This window comes from Triplophysa dalaica, chromosome 21, assembly GCF_015846415.1.
Source record: "Triplophysa dalaica isolate WHDGS20190420 chromosome 21, ASM1584641v1, whole genome shotgun sequence".
NCBI classification, from domain to species: domain Eukaryota; kingdom Metazoa; phylum Chordata; class Actinopteri; order Cypriniformes; family Nemacheilidae; genus Triplophysa; species Triplophysa dalaica.
In genome coordinates, this window is record NC_079562.1 from 370,001 (window position 1) to 390,000 (window position 20,000).

General features: G+C 39.8%; 3 protein-coding genes across 13 annotated transcripts in view; 1 reads left to right on the forward strand and 2 right to left on the reverse strand.

Annotated features, from left to right (window-relative positions):
- Window positions 1-4,287, forward strand: part of trappc10 (trafficking protein particle complex subunit 10) — a 13,801-nt gene extending 9,514 nt beyond the window's left edge. Inside the window, exons 17-24 of one of the 2 annotated variants that reach the window (XR_008905012.1) lie at window positions 645-874; window positions 949-1,049; window positions 1,127-1,253; window positions 1,350-1,514; window positions 1,612-1,792; window positions 1,866-2,060; window positions 2,439-2,781; window positions 2,960-4,287. Coding sequence is in view for 1 of the 2 variants with exons in the window: in XM_056735102.1 (XP_056591080.1) it covers window positions 645-874; window positions 949-1,049; window positions 1,127-1,253; window positions 1,350-1,514; window positions 1,612-1,792; window positions 1,866-2,060; window positions 2,439-2,686 (1,247 nt within the window). In the remaining variant the exon portion in view is untranslated. Of the gene's footprint in view, window positions 1-644; window positions 875-948; window positions 1,050-1,126; window positions 1,254-1,349; window positions 1,515-1,611; window positions 1,793-1,865; window positions 2,061-2,438 lie in introns of both variants that reach the window. The other variant, XM_056735102.1, reaches the window with a different exon arrangement.
- A 590-nt stretch (window positions 4,288-4,877) lies between these two features.
- Window positions 4,878-14,978, reverse strand: si:ch73-100l22.3 (uncharacterized). Of its 2 annotated transcripts, none has more exons than XM_056735626.1 (11): window positions 14,499-14,978; window positions 14,287-14,419; window positions 14,116-14,205; window positions 11,768-13,118; window positions 11,469-11,557; window positions 11,104-11,232; window positions 10,892-11,008; window positions 10,674-10,763; window positions 10,467-10,583; window positions 5,635-5,702; window positions 4,878-5,179 (listed from the first exon to the last, which is right to left on the reverse strand). In XM_056735626.1, the coding sequence occupies exons 2-11, from the start codon at window positions 14,413-14,415 to the stop codon at window positions 5,071-5,073; spliced, it is 2,289 nt and encodes a 762-aa protein (XP_056591604.1). In that variant the 5' UTR covers window positions 14,416-14,419; window positions 14,499-14,978; the 3' UTR covers window positions 4,878-5,070. The 2 variants fall into 2 exon arrangements, with proteins under 2 accessions (XP_056591604.1, XP_056591603.1); XM_056735625.1 differs by having other exon boundaries at window positions 10,892-11,011.
- A 1,162-nt stretch (window positions 14,979-16,140) lies between these two features.
- Window positions 16,141-20,000, reverse strand: part of mafgb (v-maf avian musculoaponeurotic fibrosarcoma oncogene homolog Gb) — a 31,743-nt gene continuing 27,883 nt past the window's right edge. For all 9 annotated transcript variants that reach the window (XM_056734115.1, XM_056734112.1, XM_056734114.1 and 6 more), the window contains one exon: window positions 16,141-20,000. This exon is cut by the window's right edge and continues 989 nt beyond it. The gene's annotated coding sequence lies outside the window, so the exon portion shown is untranslated.

Sequence of the window (20,000 nt, forward strand, 5' to 3'; positions counted from 1 at the left end):
GGACGCCTGGATGTGTGTGTGGCATCTATGTGAAGATATACTTGAGAGTAAATATATGTTACCAGTTACTTTTAGAATCATCTTCAAAGTATTATTAATTCTCTATAAATCACTTAGTGGTCTAGGACCTAAATACATCTCAGATATGCTCATTGAATATAAACCAAACAGACTTCTCAGATCATCAGGATCAAGTCAGTTAGAGATAACAAGGGTTCACTCAAAACAGGGTGAGTCAGCGTTTAGTCATTACGTCACCTGTAGCTGGAATCTGCTTCCAGAAGACATCAGACATTCATCAACAGCAGATACTTTTAAATCCAGATTAAAAACACACTTGTTTAGCTGTGCATTCACAACATCAACTGCACTTCTATTTCTAATTTATTTTTATTTTACTCTTTTACTTTTTATATATGCACTAAAAAATTTTAATCCATTTTATTGCTGTTTTATTGTTTCTTAAAAATCTAAAGTTTTTGTGATCTTAAATCATTTGCACTTTAAAGATACATTTTATTTCTTTCTGTCAATCATTTTATGTAAAGCACTTTGAATTGCACTTGTGTATGAAATGTTATATATAAATAAACTTGCCTTGCCTAAATATAAGAAGATTATCAGTCTGTCTCATCATCTCTCAGATCTGATCGGTGAGAGCGCTCTGTCCATTCAGTCATCTGAGAAAGTGACCAGCATCTCCCTCCCTCTGACTCCTCCCTACCACACGCTGGAGTTCCTGCTGGACGTGCTGTGTCATATCCCATCATGCCTGGCGCGGACGGAGAGCGGGCGTCTCACTAACGGCCAGATCAATCATCACTCACGCAGCAGAACTCGCTTCAACAGCGGAATGGCCATCGTAGACCAGAAGGTTTGATTCAGCGGCAGAAACATGAGGTGGTGTGTTTGTGTGTTTCTCTACAGATGTGTGTGTGTGTGTTGTAGGTGTCTGTCGATTGCCCCTGGTCCATTTACTCCACCCTGCTCTCTCTCACCTTCCACGTGCCCTTCAAAGTGAAGCACTCGCTGCTGTCTGCAGGACAGAGGTAACACCACACGCGTGACATCAAACTCACCCACATGTGTCCACATGATTCTGATCTGTGTGATGTCATCCTGACAGGAAGTTCATCCAGGTTTGTCTTCAGAATGTATCAGACACTAACTTTCAGCTGAGAGATCAGACGTTGACTGAGAATCAACACACAGATTCAGTGGAGCTGCAGCCTCTGGGCGGTCCGACGGCGAGTGTGAGTCTGTCTGATCAAAGCACACTGACTCCTGACTGTGTGAAGATAATCACGCTTTAACATGTCACGTGTGTGTGTGTGTGTGTGTGTGTGCAGCTGGTGTTGAGTCAGCAGTGTGTGTTCAGTGTTTGGGAGTTGAAGTGGAGCGGCACTCCTCCGTCCACATTGGACTGTCAGTTTTCTGCCGGTTTCGCTCCCGCAGACACATCAGACGCTGTGATCAGACCCTACAGATACGACTTCATGCTGGAGAGAGTTTCAGTGAGAACACACACACATTCACTGTGATAGCGGTGTGTGTGTGTCTGTCTGATAACACCTCTCTCTCTCTCTCTCTCTCTCTCTCTATGTGTGTCAGACGGTGTACAGTGTGCGAGCTGAGATCTGTCCGTCTGCTGGAGAGCAGCACTGTCACACCGGTGCCCTCTGCAGGCTGGAGGTGTCACTCACACGTCTCTCTGAACCTGATGACACGGACAGATGTGATGAGGAGCTCATTGAGGCTGAGGGTCTGAGGACCACCAGACTGATGTATGAAGGTAGGACAGAGTGTGTGTGTGTGTGATGATTGAGTGCTGAGCAGCTGCTTTACTATGATGTGTGTGTGCGCAGTGATGGATAACAACAGTAACTGGGCGGTGTGCGGCAAGAGTTCAGGGCTCGTGTCCATGCCGGTTGCTGCCATGGCAACACACAAGGTTCAGATGGAGGTGATGCCGTTGTTTGCAGGTCACCTGCCCTACCCCAACATCAGAGTGTTCAAATACCTACCGCACCACACAAGCCCTGTCATCCCGCCCGACACAGGTGAGCTCAACTCAACAGAAGGAGGTTTGAGTTACACTTCAGCTCTAGACGTCACATGAAAAAGACGTGTGGAGTGCAAAATGAACTAAAGTGAAATACAGTAAACAGACATTTACAGAAGAACCTAAATGTAAACATCAGCTCTCACTTTCTCACATCTCTTTAAAAAGTCAAATATTGTTGATTTATTTCTATCTCTCTCGTAAATGTCAAAAAAATTTTTATCCAGCAAGTTTTTTAGATGTTAGTTTCTATCAGTATAAAGAAAGACTGCTGCTCTTTATTTTTGGAAGAGGTTATTTGTCACATAAGTGTGATCTGATGATGTGTGGTGTAGGTGATGTGACTTTGGTTGTAACGCTGGTCTGCTCCACACAGACTCGTGTCTAGAGAACGACAGTCTCTCTCTGCTGGATAAAGGACTGGAGGATCAGGGCGATACGGCGAGTCTGCGCAGCCGGGGCAGCGTTCACTCTGTGGGCAGCGGCGAGCAGCAGCCGCGGGGTCTCCCCATGCCAAAGCGTGAGCCGTTCGCCCCCGGTCAGGTGTTTGTCAGCACACAGAGCAGACAGGTGTTGGTGCTGCCCGGCACAGACGATCACGTGCTGGAGGTCAACGTCACATGACACCTATGGACGGCCCCGCCCCGTTGGGTCCCCAACGCCCATCTCTGTGTTCTCGGCGGACAGCAGATGGGGGGAGAGAGGGCTGCGGGTGACAGGTGTGTGTGTTATGGGAACGGCCTGCTGGACGTTGGGTGTCGGTTTGGCCTGAACATAGATACACAAACACACACAAGTATCACTGGAGCCTGAGAAACATCTTCTATCTTAATACTTTGATTTGACTCTGCATCCAGACACACTAGATGAAACTCATGCTTTATATTTCTGTCTCAGACATCCCATAATGCCTTGCAGCCTCTTCCTCCTCCTGCCCTCAGGTGGTCGTCTGTCCTGGAGGTGTGTCCACACATCACTGATGATTGTGTGAATTCTGAATCTGTTTGTGTGTGTGTGTGTGTGTGTGTGTGTGTGTGTGGCTTTACTGTCAGCTGGTGAGAGCGCCGCCTGCTGGACGCTGTACATAATGTTGAATACATAGATGATATTTAATAAGAATCACTGTATTGATGCTTCAGCTGAACTCAATTCAGGTAGAAGAGAAAACCATCATCACGTGAGTCAGTGAAATTAAAGAACAATGATTATTCTGTTTTTGCTTGGAATGTATTTATTATTACGTTTTATTATTTTTGCTGTTTGTTAAATGATCTTTTAAAGCAGACAAGACCTCGACATCTCTCCATCAGTGTAGAAGAGTTTACACCCTGAAGTCTTTTTTGATTGGACAGTATTGTTTATTTCTGCTGTTACTACTTAAGTTGTCCTGACAACCGAAATATTTCATAATAAACTGCAGTGAAGGATGATATTAACACTCCAGAGTCAAACAAACCTCATATGTAAAGACATTTTGTGGGGTAAACAGTTTAATTTTGTGCAATGATAATGAATCTCACTCAGTTCCCAGTACTGTCATGGACATATTTTAAAATTCTAAAGCACACAGGGATCATCATTATATATGTTGTTTTGAAGTTAATAAACATTCTCTGGACAGAATGTTTTTCATTTAACTTCTTAAAGGTTCTAAAACTAGACTTCATTTTGTTCTTTGAGGTTCACAGTCAAACTCAGTGTGTTTGTGTTACAGACAGCCGTCTGGTGTGTTTCTGTGGGATAATAACTCTATTGAGTCTTTTGTTTCAGAGGGTTTGTATGAATCATGTGTGTTTCAGTGAATTGTGAATTGTGAACAGCTTGTGTGCTGATCTGGGAACAGGTGTGTTAGTTTTTAAAGCTTATTGTCAACACATTAAAGGCCAAAACTGTTTTCATTCTTTGGTTCAGGGATGTTGGGTTGTTCATTCACATTAAGAGACTGAAGATTCTGGACTTGTTTTAGCTCTGACGTCAAATGTTTTCACAAGCTGTTTGATAATTGTTGAGTCAATGAAACATCAGATAATTTAAATGAAAAGATTATGTATGTATCGTTATACAGCTGAAAATATACAAATGTTTTAAAAGGGAGTTTGTTTCCTGTTTTTTCTCTAAACACTCTGTGGTACGCAATATGCCAAAAATGACGAAAACATTTTTTTATGCTGAAAATTGAATATTGTAAAAATGTCAATAAACATTTTCTTCTTTTTAAAATTTAATTTTTAAAAGTTTGTTGCATCAAGCTAACACTGTACCATAACAGACAAACTGAAGCATTTGACAATTTCATGCCTAACTATAAAAAACATTTCTTTAAACTACATAAATCCATTAAAGAATTTAGTTTAAGACTCTAAACATCCTTATGTTGATTTACTACTGTTGTGGTACTTCTGTCTTCATCTTGATCTCCATCCGTATTCTTACTCACTCATCACCGTATGAAAGCTCATCTACACTCTCATCATCTGGCAGTGTTTTATATCCTACTAAAGTGCCATATAAAAGCAAATATGCTTTGTTGCCCAGAGGGTAATGGTTCCTTGCTGATGGAAATTCAGCCCAATTCCATCCAGACAGCCAAAAACTCCTCCTCCGAAAGCACTTACAGTAACCAAAATGAAATACATCTGACTATGTCTCTCTTATTTTAGTCTGTTCACTGGCTCAAACTCTTGAATGTTGTGACTGAAACTTGGTATTACAGGCACTTGTTGTAATTAATGCCTTAAGATGAATCACTTGTATTCCTCAACTGAAAATGGCTTTGGATAAAAGTGTTACATTAATGTAAATGAAGTTCAAGATCTTTGAATGATTATTGGAATCATTTATTAAGGTTTGTACAGACAGAAAACCAGGAACTGAATTCATATTGTTAGACTGAAGGGTCTGAAAAGAGACCTCATAATAAATAAAAGCTGGCAAAACATTGAACAAACACAATAAAAGCACAAAGGAGAACTTCATGAAGGCACACAGCTGGATGTGATGGGTGGTGTTCACCGGGGACTTGTTTTCTTTGAAACACGACAAATCTTTGGCACAAGAGTCCATGACTCGTCTCCAGACGGTGAAAACTTTGACCTGACTGTAGATTTCCTCTGTAACCTAAAAACATTAACAAACACTGATGAGAAACACACCTCACACAGAGCCGGTGGTGCTCCAGGTCACACATTCTACACACACCTGCTTTTGAAATGATATTTTATAAAAGCACAACATGACGGCATTGAAAGTCATGTAGGCCTGAACAATATATTAAACAATTGTGAATGTGTATAGTGCAGTAGAATGCAATAACTCAATGAGTGTTATAGTAAGTTGTGTGTAGTGAAAGTTTGAGATGGATGCAGACACAATAAAGACACCTGACATGAGTGCAGGAACGTGTGAAACATCATCAGAATCAATGTTGATGCAGCTTGTTTGATCTTGTTTAGTTTTTTTTATATATTTTGCTATAATCTCCAGATTTGACAAACACAAATAAAAAATGTGATTTATGATGTGCTTTAAAGTGTGCTGTGTCTGTAGTGAGATATAGTGATGGTTACACTCACATGGCAAGTTTTTTGCGTTCTAAAGCTTTTCTGGTAGCAGCAGACAGTGAACCCTTCACTTTATTCCCCTGAAACACAAACACATTCTCCATGACTCATGAAGTCTCCTGTTCAAACCACTGATCTATGCGAATGACTGGATTGGTAGGCATTCTGCAGTGGCAGGAGGTGGAGCCACCAGCATCAGTGTTAAGATGTCATGAGTCACCAGTCACTATAGATCAGTCACTATAGATCATTCACTATAGATCAGTCACTACAGATCAGTCACTACAGATCATTCACTACAGATCATTCACTACAGATCATTCACTACAGATCATTCACTACAGATCAGTCACTACAGATCATTCACTACAGATCAGTCACTACGGATCATTCACTACAGATCATTCACTACAGATCATTCACTACAGATCAGTCACTACAGATCATTCACTACAGATCATTCACTACAGATCAGTCACTACAGATCAGTCACTATAGATCATTCACTATAGATCAGTCACTACAGATCAGTCACTACAGATCATTCACTACAGATCATTCACTACAGATCATTCACTACAGATCATTCACTACAGATCATTCACTACAGATCATTCACTACAGATCAGTCACTACAGATCATTCACTACAGATCAGTCACTACGGATCATTCACTACAGATCATTCACTACAGATCATTCACTACAGATCAGTCACTACAGATCATTCACTACAGATCAGTCACTACGGATCATTCACTACGGATCAGGCACTACGGATCAGGCACTACGGATCATTCACTACAGATCATTCACTACAGATCAGTCACTATAGATCAGTCACTATAGATCAGTCACTACAGATCAGTCACTACAGATCAGTCACTACAGATCAGTCACTATAGATCATTCACTATAGATCAGTCACTACAGATCACTCACTACAGATCAGTCACTACAGATCATTCACTACAGATCATTCACTACAGATCAGTCACTATAGATCAGTAACTATAGATCATTCACTATAGATCATTCACTATAGATCAGTCACTATAGATCAGTCACTATAGATCATTCACTACAGATCATTCACTATAGATCAGTCACTATAGATCATTCACTATAGATCAGTCACTACGGATCATTCACTACAGATCAGTCACTACAGATCAGTCACTATAGATCAGTCACTATAGATCAGTCACTATAGATCAGTCACTACAGATCACTCACTACAGATCAGTCACTACAGATCAGTCACTACAGATCAGTCACTACAGATCACTCACTACAGATCACTCACTACAGATCAGTCACTACAGATCAGTCACTACAGATCACTCACTACAGATCACTCACTACAGATCAGTCACTACAGATCATTCACTACAGATCATTCACTACAGATCAGTCACTACAGATCAGTCACTATAGATCAGTCACTATAGATCAGTCACTACAGATCATTCACTATAGATCAGTCACTACAGATCATTCACTATAGATCAGTAACTATAGATCATTCACTACAGATCATTCACTATAGATCAGTAACTATAGATCATTCACTATAGATCATTCACTATAGATCAGTAACTATAGATCATTCACTATAGATCAGTCACTATAGATCAGTCACTACAGATCATTCACTACAGATCATTCACTACAGATCATTCACTACAGATCATTCACTACAGATCATTCACTACAGATCATTCACTACAGATCAGTCACTACAGATCAGTCACTACAGATCATTCACTACAGATCATTCACTATAGATCAGTCACTACAGATCATTCACTATAGATCAGTCACTATAGATCAGTCACTATAGATCATTCACTATAGATCAGTAACTATAGATCATTCACTATAGATCATTCACTATAGATCAGTCACTATAGATCATTCACTACAGATCATTCACTATAGATCAGTCACTATAGATCAGTCACTACAGATCATTCACTACAGATCATTCACTACAGATCAGTCACTATAGATCAGTCACTATAGATCAGTCACTATAGATCAGTCACTACAGATCACTCACTACAGATCAGTCACTACAGATCAGTCACTACAGATCATTCACTACAGATCATTCACTATAGATCAGTCACTATAGATCATTCACTATAGATCAGTCACTATAGATCAGTCACTACAGATCACTCACTACAGATCAGTCACTACAGATCATTCACTACAGATCATTCACTACAGATCAGTCACTATAGATCAGTAACTATAGATCATTCACTATAGATCATTCACTATAGATCAGTCACTATAGATCAGTCACTATAGATCATTCACTACAGATCATTCACTATAGATCAGTCACTATATATCATTCACTATAGATCAGTCACTATAGATCAGTCACTATAGATCAGTCACTATAGATCAGTCACTATAGATCAGTCACTATAGATCAGTCACTATAGATCAGTCACTACAGATCACTCACTACAGATCAGTCACTATAGATCAGTCACTATAGATCAGTCACTATAGATCATTCACTATAGATCATTCACTATAAATCAGTCACTACAGATCATTCACTACAGATCATTCACTATAGATCAGTCACTATAGATCATTCACTACAGATCATTCACTACAGATCATTCACTACAGATCAGTCACTATAGATCAGTCACTATAGATCAGTCACTATAGATCATTCACTATAGATCAGTCACTATAGATCAGTCACTACAGATCATTCACTACAGATCATTCACTATAGATCAGTCACTATAGATCATTCACTATAGATCAGTCACTATAGATCATTCACTACAGATCATTCACTATAGATCAGTCACTATAGATCATTCACTACAGATCATTCACTATAGATCAGTCACTATAGATCATTCACTATAGATCAGTCACTATAGATCATTCACTATAGATCAGTCACTATAAATCAGTCACTACAGATCAGTCACTACAGATCATTCACTACAGATCAGTCACTATAGATCATTCACTACAGATCATTCACTACAGATCAGTCACTACAGATCATTCACTACAGATCAGTCACTATAGATCAGTCACTACAGATCACTCACTACAGATCAGTCACTACAGATCAGTCACTACAGATCAGTCACTATAGATCAGTCACTACAGATCACTCACTACAGATCAGTCACTACAGATCATCCACTACAGATCATTCACTACAGATCAGTCACTATAGATCATTCACTATAGATCATTCACTATAGATCAGTCACTATAGATCATTCACTACAGATCATTCACTATAGATCAGTCACTATAGATCAGTCACTACAGATCGTTCACTACAGATCATTCACTACAGATCAGTCACTATAGATCAGTCACTATAGATCAGTCACTATAGATCAGTCACTACAGATCAGTCACTACAGATCACTCACTACAGATCAGTCACTACAGATCATTCACTACAGATCATTCACTACAGATCATTCACTATAGATCAGTCACTATAGATCATTCACTATAGATCAGTCACTATAGATCAGTCACTACAGATCACTCACTACAGATCAGTCACTACAGATCATTCACTACAGATCATTCACTACAGATCAGTCACTATAGATCAGTAACTATAGATCATTCACTATAGATCATTCACTATAGATCAGTCACTATAGATCAGTCACTATAGATCATTCACTACAGATCATTCACTATAGATCAGTCACTATATATCATTCACTATAGATCAGTCACTATAGATCAGTCACTATAGATCAGTCACTATAGATCATTCACTATAGATCATTCACTATAAATCAGTCACTACAGATCAGTCACTACAGATCAGTCACTACAGATCACTCACTACAGATCAGTCACTACAGATCATTCACTACAGATCATTCACTATAGATCAGTCACTATAGATCATTCACTATAGATCAGTCACTATAGATCAGTCACTACAGATCACTCACTACAGATCAGTCACTACAGATCATTCACTACAGATCATTCACTACAGATCAGTCACTATAGATCAGTAACTATAGATCATTCACTATAGATCATTCACTATAGATCAGTCACTATAGATCAGTCACTATAGATCATTCACTACAGATCATTCACTATAGATCAGTCACTATATATCATTCACTATAGATCAGTCACTATAGATCAGTCACTATAGATCATTCACTATAGATCATTCACTATAAATCAGTCACCACAGATCATTCACTACAGATCATTCACTATAGATCAGTCACTATAGATCATTCACTACAGATCATTCACTATAGATCATTCACTATAGATCAGTCACTATAGATCAGTCACTATAGATCAGTCACTACAGATCATTCACTACAGATCATTCACTATAGATCAGTCACTATAGATCAGTCACTATAGATCATTCACTATAGATCAGTCACTATAGATCATTCACTACAGATCATTCACTATAGATCAGTCACTATAGATCATTCACTACAGATCATTCACTATAGATCAGTCACTATAGATCATTCACTACAGATCAGTCACTATAGATCATTCACTATAGATCAGTCACTATAGATCATTCACTATAGATCATTCACTATAAATCAGTCACTACAGATCATTCACTACAGATCATTCACTATAGATCAGTCACTATAGATCATTCACTACAGATCATTCACTATAAATCAGTCACTATAAATCAGTCACTACAGATCATTCACTACAGATCATTCACTATAGATCAGTCACTATAGATCATTCACTACAGATCATTCACTATAAATCAGTCACTATAAATCAGTCACTATAAATCAGCAGGTTGTTCCTCACGTGTTCTCTGAAGCGTCTCTCTCTGGTCACCTGTCTGTCCTGATGAATCATCTTCATGCGCTCACAGACGCTGCTCTTGAACATGATGTTGTGAAACTCGTATCGCGTGGCACGTAGCTGATGACGCAGAGACAGAGACAAGCAGTCATGTGCAGAATGCAGATGTGCGCAGACGGTTTGGTGTCATGATTCTGTGTGAATTTTCACCTGCAGAGAGACTCGCTCCTGAAGCATGAGATCCTGTCGGCTGCTGAAATCTCCTCTGATGGTGGTCTGATGCAGGAACTGCTGCGTGTCCTGAGAACACAACATCTGCTATTAAAATGATCTGCTCTGACAACCAGTCCAGATGTTTTTAACAGTTCTTAACTTGACACACAGGATTAAAACAGCACACACACACACAAATCATCCACCAGTGTCACCTGAACGGTTCTGACCAGCTGTGACACACGTTCTGTATGCAGGAGTCTTCGGGTCAGGAAGCCTTTCACTGCAGCCGCCACCAGAGGGCGACAGGACGCAGGGAGAGACAGACAGGACTGCTGTGAGACAGACAGACAGTGAGCAGATGTCACTTCACAACTGATTCTGAAACACTTCACAGTGTGTGTGTGTTGTGTGCTGCTAGTCCTACACGTGATGTGTCGTGTGTGTGGGAGGGGCTTGTGAACACAGACGAGGTCGAGGTGTCCTCCAGACGTGCGCCCATGCTGGGACGAGGGAAGGACACACTCCTCAGAAACTGGTATCGCACAGCCAAAGACTGAAACACAAACAAGAAAGAAACATGTACAATCATCTCATTTCTACTGTGATTAAATCAGAAAATAAACATCACTCTGTGACAGCAGGAATGTTTCACTCTATAACGTGACATATATTGACATTATTTCCTGAAAGCATTAAACTTCAGAGCGCCGTCACTCTAAATTCACCCTGAATCTGTCTGATTCTGTCCTGACACGTGTGATGAGGTCAGTGATCTGTGATGATGATCACCTGCAGTAAATCCTGCTGTCGTCTGCGCTCGTCCTCCAACAGAACTCTCACCTGATCCTCCGACTGCGCCTGCGCAGACGTCTGCAGCACTGATGATTCATGAGAGACAAAAGATTGGTCAGGCAATATACTACAATAGTGACTAGCTTTCCTATCCAATATAAACTTTCAAAAAAATACAAAATAAATACAACCAGACAAAACTAATAAAAGTAAAATGGTTTCACTAGCCTGCCTTTTGCTAACGTACTGTGTGTTTTTGTTCTTGAACGTTCAGTTTGGTTTGATCTTCTACTGACCTGTGTGTGGTTCAGGGCTCATGGCGTTCATGAGGAGTCTGCGTTTGGCTCGAGACACCCCCTCATGAGCGCCCGTCTCAGGGGTCAACTGTGTCCAGAGGCCGGAGGGGGCATCTACATCATACGACTGACAGAAAGACGAGCCAATCAGAGAAGAGTGTTTCTTCTCTTCAGAGTCATGGGTTTGTTTGTGATTGGATGAGTCGATGAGGATGCGGGAGGGCTGCATGGGGGGCTCTGAAAACTTGTGTGAGGGATGTGTGACGAGCGTGCAGCTGCTGTGTGACACCGTGAGCGTTGACTCCAGATCTGAGATCAGTGCTTTCAGACTGGATAAGTTGAACTCTAACTGGGCGATTTGTTGTGTTTGCTGTGAGCTGCCGTCCACAAGCGTCTCTCTGTCATCTGTACGGTTGGACTGTGATTCCTCCTCACGCTCCGCACAGACAGTTGTTTTCTTTACAGGAACACCGCCACAGGCCTTTTTGCTGCGTACAGGGCTCAAACAGAACTTGGGTGCCGGGACGCTGGAGAACTTCCTGCCAGCTGCTGAAGAAGATCTGCACACAGCCACAGGTTTCTGTTTGGAGAGGTACCGAGATTTGGCAGAAGTGGACTCTGTAAGAGAGTGGTGATGTTCTTCAGGACGGCCATCTGACCTCTCCGTGTCTGCATCCGGCTGCTGCAGTTTCACTTTTCTCCTCTCTCTTGCGTTGCTGAGCTCCGCCCTCCACATCTGATTGGGAAGGAATTCCTGGTTTTCTTTGTCGGACAGGCCGTGTTCGTCGGTGGACTCGAGAATTGGCGTTTGACTGCGCAGGAGCCGCTGGTGTCGCCGGTAATCCTGAGATTTCTTCAAAAGGTTCTGAAGACTCATGCGGTACGGCTCTGAGACTGCCGTCTCCTCCTCTAACGCTGAGCCGTCCACTGGAGCATGGCTGATGATGTCACTTCCTGTACCGGGCGACCAAGTGGTATTTAAACAAAAGCCTGCAGAGGATCCGTTGTTCTCCACCCAGCTGGAGTCTTCACAGGTGACGTGTGTGTTTTCATTGGTCACATACCCTGATGACATCATCATCTGGTGGCTGATGTCACTGAGAGGATGTTTATTGGAGTGATGACGAGCTGTGCCAGCTCCCTCAAACACAACTGTGAACTGGGTTTCCTCCAGAGACTCATCCACGGGAAAAGCTCTCTGCTGATTGGCTGGCTGGGCGTCATGAGCGGTTGATGTCAGAGGAGGACAGGTGAAGATCTCTTGACTCTGTGTGACGTCATCACTCGTCTGCTGTTCAGTGCAGGTGATGGACGTCTTAACATCTGCAGTCAGTGTTTCTCCTTTACACTCCTTTACACACACATATAAAGTACAGTTATCACTCAATGACAAAATGACTGTACTGTCTGATGAAGGACAGATCAGCACAGATAATATAAATCTACACTACCGGTCAGAAGGTTTTGAACATTTACTCACTCTCTTACTCATAATTTACCACATTTTAGAAGACTAGCAAGCTCATCAAAACTGTGGAATGCCACAAAGGCAACTGTGAGGATTATATATCAACAAACAAAATCTAAACAATAAAATAAAACTGATTTTTTCAAAGAATTTTGAAGAAATGTTCTCTTGGAATTTGATCATGCCACTTCTTTCTATTTTTTAACAGTATTGAAGGAGTTCCCATTCATTCAGAGATCTTATCGGCTGCTCTGTTTTCATTACTTCAAAGTCATCCATTTCAAAGACCTTATTTATTTAAAAGAAACGATAATAGTTATAAATATTTGCACAACTATATTTGTGTCTATGAAACTAATTTCATAGATTGAAGCACACATCCAGCGAGTGTAGTGTAGTTTACAGCAGGTGATTCAGGTGAAACTCACAGGTCATGTGTCAGACACATTCTCATTGCTGTCATTTTTTCAGTCACTCAATATTACAGTGCAAATATTATTGTACTGCAATACATCAGCAGAACATATCATACATGAAACATAAAACAACATTTCATTATAACGATAAAGCAAAAGAAAACATACAAAAATGTGTAAGTAATCATCTTATCTTCTACTGAAACTGTCTTCATCATTTCTGTTTATGTCTATATTTGTTGATCTAATATTTTTTTTTTCCTCAAGTGATTTTCATTTTTGTAATTATCTTATTTTCTCATTTCTGTTTCTTTTTTCATGGATAACGGATAAGCTTTATGTACAGTATCTGACAGTTGAGTGTGTAAGCGCTTCACATTTGAGATCATGTTTCATATTACATTATGGATTTGTCTCTCTCTCTCTATGATAAGTGTAGAGTTGATGACACATGTGTAACTCACGCGGTCAGATGTCTTATGTCTCCTGCTCTTCATCACATTCAACACTGTTTCTCTCAGAAGTCTCATCTCGTCTCTCTGCTGCTCACTCAGCTGACACACACACACACACAGTTGATCAGATGCGTCATGATAAAAGTTGTAATGATGATGATGATGATGATGACGTCATACCACAGGAGGCAGGACACAGACTCTATGAAACACGATGACAGATGAAGGTTTCCTGACAGACTCTTCATCTTCATCATCATCAGCTGGACTCTCGCGGTGTCTCTGAATGAAATCTTCATAACTCTCCATTACACTGAAAAACACGTCAAACGAACATTCAAATGTAAATCTAACACGAGCTGTTGTAAAGTGAAATATGAAAACACACTCACCGTGTATTAATGTCAGTGTTTCTTCTAAAAGTCGCTTCGTTTGAATAACAAACACTGTCGTGGACTACACAGATGGCACAATAACGTCATTAAAACTAAATAAGGCTTTATAGAACAGTCGTTGAAAGAGCATTTAAACAATAGCTTTGATTAAACGACAAGTGTAACACACTCGGTATTATATATAACAGCAAACTCTATCTCTGTGGGCTTCTGTTTCACGAGCTGTTTACATTTCCGCCACAGCAACGACAGTTAACGGCGGACTGGAGTCGACACCGGATCCGGACTCACTAAAGTATTTGAAAGCAGCTTTACTTTAATACTATACATTCAGAGCACTCCGCTGATATTTAACGACTGTTCTCGTGAAGATTTGGCTTCTGTCATTCAAATACATTCATCATAACCTCATCGTGTAGATTGTTTTGCTGCTCCGTGTTTTATGTGTCACACGCGCGCGCGCTCAGGCTCTGTATTAGCGGGAACTGAGCTCTACTGCCCCCTGCAGACCCGGATGAAGCGCTTATGAGAACAAAGGATCATCTCTTAACGAGTCTAAATCTACTTTTGTGCTATTTACCAAATCGACAATTTTTGTTTGATTAAAAGGTTATGTTTTGTTGATAAAAAAGAAATCAACGTGTAAAAGATTATATATTCGCTTTGTAAAATTGAAATGGGAACAAAATTCGTTTCTTTTTCTTAATTACTGCCCCAGACGACCAAATGTTCAGTTATTTAATTTATTCTTCTAATAATAGCGAAATAAATGAATACACGACTTGGCTGAACAAATATAAATATTTTAATGAGTTTATTAATTGTTCCTATGAACGGATGCATAAAAACAGCTTTAGACTGTAATAAAATAGTGCAATACATTGAATTCTTATAGAAGTTCATTTAATCACTGGGCTATTTAAAAGCACACACATAACTTCAAAAGACTTAATATATAAAGAGAACTTTCAAAAATCACTGCAGGTACTATTTCATACAGGTTTTTAATTTGGGGATAAAATTCTAAGCAATTCGATCTGAATGTTAGCGATGAGGGCAAGTAGCACAATATGTCAGACACACATTTCTGTGACTTTGGATCTTTTCTGATATTGCCAGTCAGGCTTCAATCTGAAGTAAATAAATAGAAATGCATCATCAGCAGTCAATGTCTGAGAGGTGAGTCAATGTGTTTTCAGATGACCCAGTTCTCTGGCTGAGGAGGAGCAGATTGGGACAGAGTTTTGATCTGAGAATGACTTCAGACTAATGCAGTCACAGAGGAAGTGACATCAGTGATTGTCAGGAACACATGTGTGGTGTAGAGGGATCAGCAAACAGCGAGGTGTCGCAGAATGTAGACGTCTCTCATGATCGTGTCATGTTTTACTAATGTCAGGGCCAAAAATACGCCCGCCGAGAGCGCCTTTAAACTGGGTCATGTGCTCTCTCTCTCTCCTGAGCTCGCTCTCTTTTTTCAGGGTCCATTGGAAAAAAAATCAAATAAAATGTGGCAATGCTATTCATGGCACACCTAAAAAAGATTTAATTCAGGAATATTTCTTATGCATGCTTTATTAGGTCATTAGTCTCATTATAGATTTCACCTGTCATAAAAAAACCATTAGCACACCCGAGATGTTTTTCAAAATGTATTTTATTAGTCATATACAAAATAAAGTAAGCTGTATATCAACAAACATACAGTATATACATCAATAAATTAAAGAACGCCCCGGACTGACTGATACAGTTAACTTCATCAGTATATACCAATACATTATATTACTTATCTACAAATTGCAAAGGTACAATAACTTAGTTGATAAATACTTACAATTAAATGGACTTTCACGCTATCTATATTTCCCATACAAAGAACTAGGATATCTTAATTTAATACACCCCATCGAGAAAAACAACAGAACTGTTTTTATTATTTCTTTTCAGACAAAAAAATCCATCATAATAAACTCACAGCAACGTATAGCTTGACATTTCTGACCGTACAGATGTCGGTACAGTGATAAACAGCTTATAGAGTCACCGATATACTCCTGTGACGTATAAAAACAAAGAAAATGGGGAGGGCAACTCTAAACAACAAGAACAGAACATTAAGAAGCTGAAATCTACATTTGTCAAGTGCAGCATACAGACCAAACATGTCGAATAGATCAAATCATTTATTTCAACCGTATAACACACACTTCAGGTTGCGATAAACACCAACAAGTGTCATCAGCACAACGATAGAGGACGCGTGACGTTTACTGACCCCTTCAGTAGTAAATCTCAAGAAAACACACTGTGAGCCGTGATGTGGAGATAAAATAAAAGATGTTAATACGAGTGTCCCATGAGGCTCAGAGGAGAAAACACGGCACCATCCAGAGGACGTCTGAGCTTCAAAGATAGTGGACAGCAGGTCCGGCTCGACCGCTCGCTCTAAATCGATCTACTTATGAAGAGATTGATGGCAGCGCTGAGGCCTGTCAATCATATCTGTCAATCACAGGATGCATTTCAAAGGGATAGTGCACCCAAAAAGGACAATTCTGTCACCATTTAATCACCCTCAAGTCGTGGCAAACCTTTTTTTCTGATGAACACAGACAGATATTTGGAAGAATGTCAGTTCTTTTCAGTTCCGGGACATCATGGACTATCATAGTAGAAAAAAATGTAAATGGTAATCAATAGAACCGCATCCTAAATTCTTCAAAATATCTCAGTATGTGTTCAACAGAACAAAAACAAAGCATTTTTTTTCTACTGTGGTAGTGGAAGATGTCCCAGAACTGAAATTATTGACATTCTTCCAAATGTCTTTCTTTGTGTTGATCCGAACAAAGACATTCAAATAGTAAATGATGACAGATTGGTCATTTGTGGGTGAACTGTCCCTTTAAATCGAAATTCTTTCAATCATTTATTCTCTCTGATGTGGTTGTAAATCTGTAAGTATTTCTACCGTGCAACACAAAAAGAAAATATTTTGAGAAATGTCTTGATGTTTTTGTGTTTGTACAATGGAAGTTAAAAAGGTTGTTGTTGTTCTTCGAAATATCTTCTTTTGTGTTCTGAAAATGACACAGGTACAGGTGTGAGAGTGAATAAATGATGATAGAATTCTCATTCTGGAAACAAAGGGTGTCTTAAATGTAAGCAGGATGTAGAACCATCAAGTTTTAATAAGACCTTTAGCCGAGGCTGTTGGCTAAACTCAGGATTGTCTTATTTTACCACCGAGAACTATTTTCCTTCGCCTCCTGGGACATGGCACTGTTTCAGAAAGAAGGAAAAAACACAACGACTCCTTGAAATGAAACGATGGATGCCAAGTTCAGGGTGTGAAGGCCTTGTGGGGTGAATTGATTTCTTTTCTGCAGAACTGTAAGCGTGAGTGTCGGTCACATCCTCAGAAGCGATTATTCACAGACAACAGAGAACTCTATTCCTATGGACCTTTTCTCTACCAGCGGCTGATTTGCATATACTTCATAGGTTCACTTTTAACACCACGACAAACATTACGATCACACGAGGAGTCGCTCCCCCCACACGTGGAAGATTCAAGAGGGTCTTTATCGGCCAGTACTGCTACCAGACATACAACAAAAATCACATTATCATCGTTTGCAAGTAAGCTAGAATATTTTTTCTTCGAATCCTTTCGATATATCGACTATAAATGCTGGACACGCCACGGCTGATAGGAGAACGTTACCATTGTTACGAAAGCGACGCCGAGACGGACTAAAGAACATGACAAAACCGTTTCACAGATGAGCCAGTCAGAGGAAGCCGCCGTCCACTTACATCCAGAATAATCTGTTCACAAGATTAAAACACTAAAGATCTTGTGCCGGTTGATTCATCTCTGCTGAAGACATCATTATTCACTCTTACTTGGACTTCTTCTTTTCCAGGAAATTGTGTCTAAACATTCTGGAATCAAGATGTATTTTCTTCATCAGTAAAATGAGCTAAGAAAATAAATCTTGTTTTTAGTAAAAAAAATGAAATTTCAATGAACTTGTGCTTAAGACAAGCAAAAAAAATATGCCAATGGGCTAAGAAATATAATCTTGACTTGAGTGACTTAGAAAAAGGTAAACCTTAATTTAAGATTTTTTTCTTACCGCATTGGAAGATTTTTTTGCTTGTTTTTAGTAAACAAATATGAAATTTCAGCAAATTTGTGCTTAAAACAAGACTTATTATCTTCGGCATTATTTATAGGCATTTTTACTGGAAAACTAGAAAAAAAGACTAAGCAAGAAAGTCATTTTTTGCATTATTCCAGTGCAAATGTTTTCCTATTGTGTTTCTTACATCTATACTGCTTTCATATCACTGAATGATTCACCTAGCGATTCATTCTTTGAGTGAATCGTTTCAGAGTCGTTCACACATGAAACTCTGTGTAATAATAGTGCTGATGTGGCGAAAACACGTCGATACCAAACAATTTGTTTAAAGAAGAATCAAGTGATTTTCACAGCAGTCGAACATGAGAGACGGTTCTCACGGTTTAAATCAGTGCAGAAACAAGAGACACGACTCGCTTCCCTGGCGTTCAAAGCAAAAACCAAGTAAAACAACAACAAATATAACCGTAGCATAAAAACAGTCTACACCAAAATATATATTTTTATATATATATTCAAAAAGAAACAAGAAAAGAATGTCACACTTCACATGACACGGGTCAAACGCGAGGGACGAGCCCTTCCCAGAAAGCCCTGCAGCAGTTTCACTTTCCTGAGAAGTCAAGCAGATGTCATGCGTGTGTATGTGCGGTCTCACGCCAAGGGGATTCTGGGTAAACCGAGCTCATCGTCTGCGTTTGAGTCCGCTGGATAAAAGCATCACATTCACGTGATAAACAACAGCGCCACCTCACCGGTACAAATCACACCACACGCGCTAGTCCACAGTTTCACGCGCCTAGAGTCACTAGAAAAGCTATTGACTTCAATAGTTAAGCCACTTTTGGTACAATTGCAAAAAAGAGAGCTATCAAACAACTTTAGATTTCTTTTTTAAACATTTTATAAATACTGCAAGATACTCTGTTTTTTTTCTGTTTTTTTTTGCGTTTATAAAATTCAAGACTCCACCATATAGACAAAGATTTTCAGAATACGTTACTAGGATGTCACGGCAACAAATTCATGGTAAAGCTTGTGGGATGGACATCACCCAACAGACGCAAACATCTGCTGTTGATGGCGTCGTTTTTTCTCCCATTTTTCTTTTGTCCTTTACGATGAAAGAAGAAACGATATTACGGGATATCACAACCTTTCGCTGTGAAGATCGCGCATGTGGAACCCGCGATGTAAACAACTCCTCAAATGACAACAGAAGACAGATTCACAGGTTCCACAAATCAAACACAAGCTGTAGTTCAACACAAACATGTTATTGCCTCGCCAATAAAAGTCTCTAAGAAGATTTTCTGCAAATGAACTGCTGGCAGATCCTGATAGC

Excerpts from the sequence above, each read along its gene's own strand:
- si:ch73-100l22.3 (XM_056735625.1), bottom strand. The coding sequence starts at position 14,415 with ATGGAGAGTTATGAAGATTTCATTCAGAGACACCGCGAGAGTCCAGCT. Across the intron at positions 5,703-10,466 it reads AGAGACGCTTCAGAGAACAC|GGGAATAAAGTGAAGGGTTC; the intron begins GTGAGGAACAAC and ends TTTGTGTTTCAG. Across the intron at positions 5,180-5,634 it reads GAACGCAAAAAACTTGCCAT|GTTACAGAGGAAATCTACAG; the intron begins GTGAGTGTAACC and ends TAATGTTTTTAG.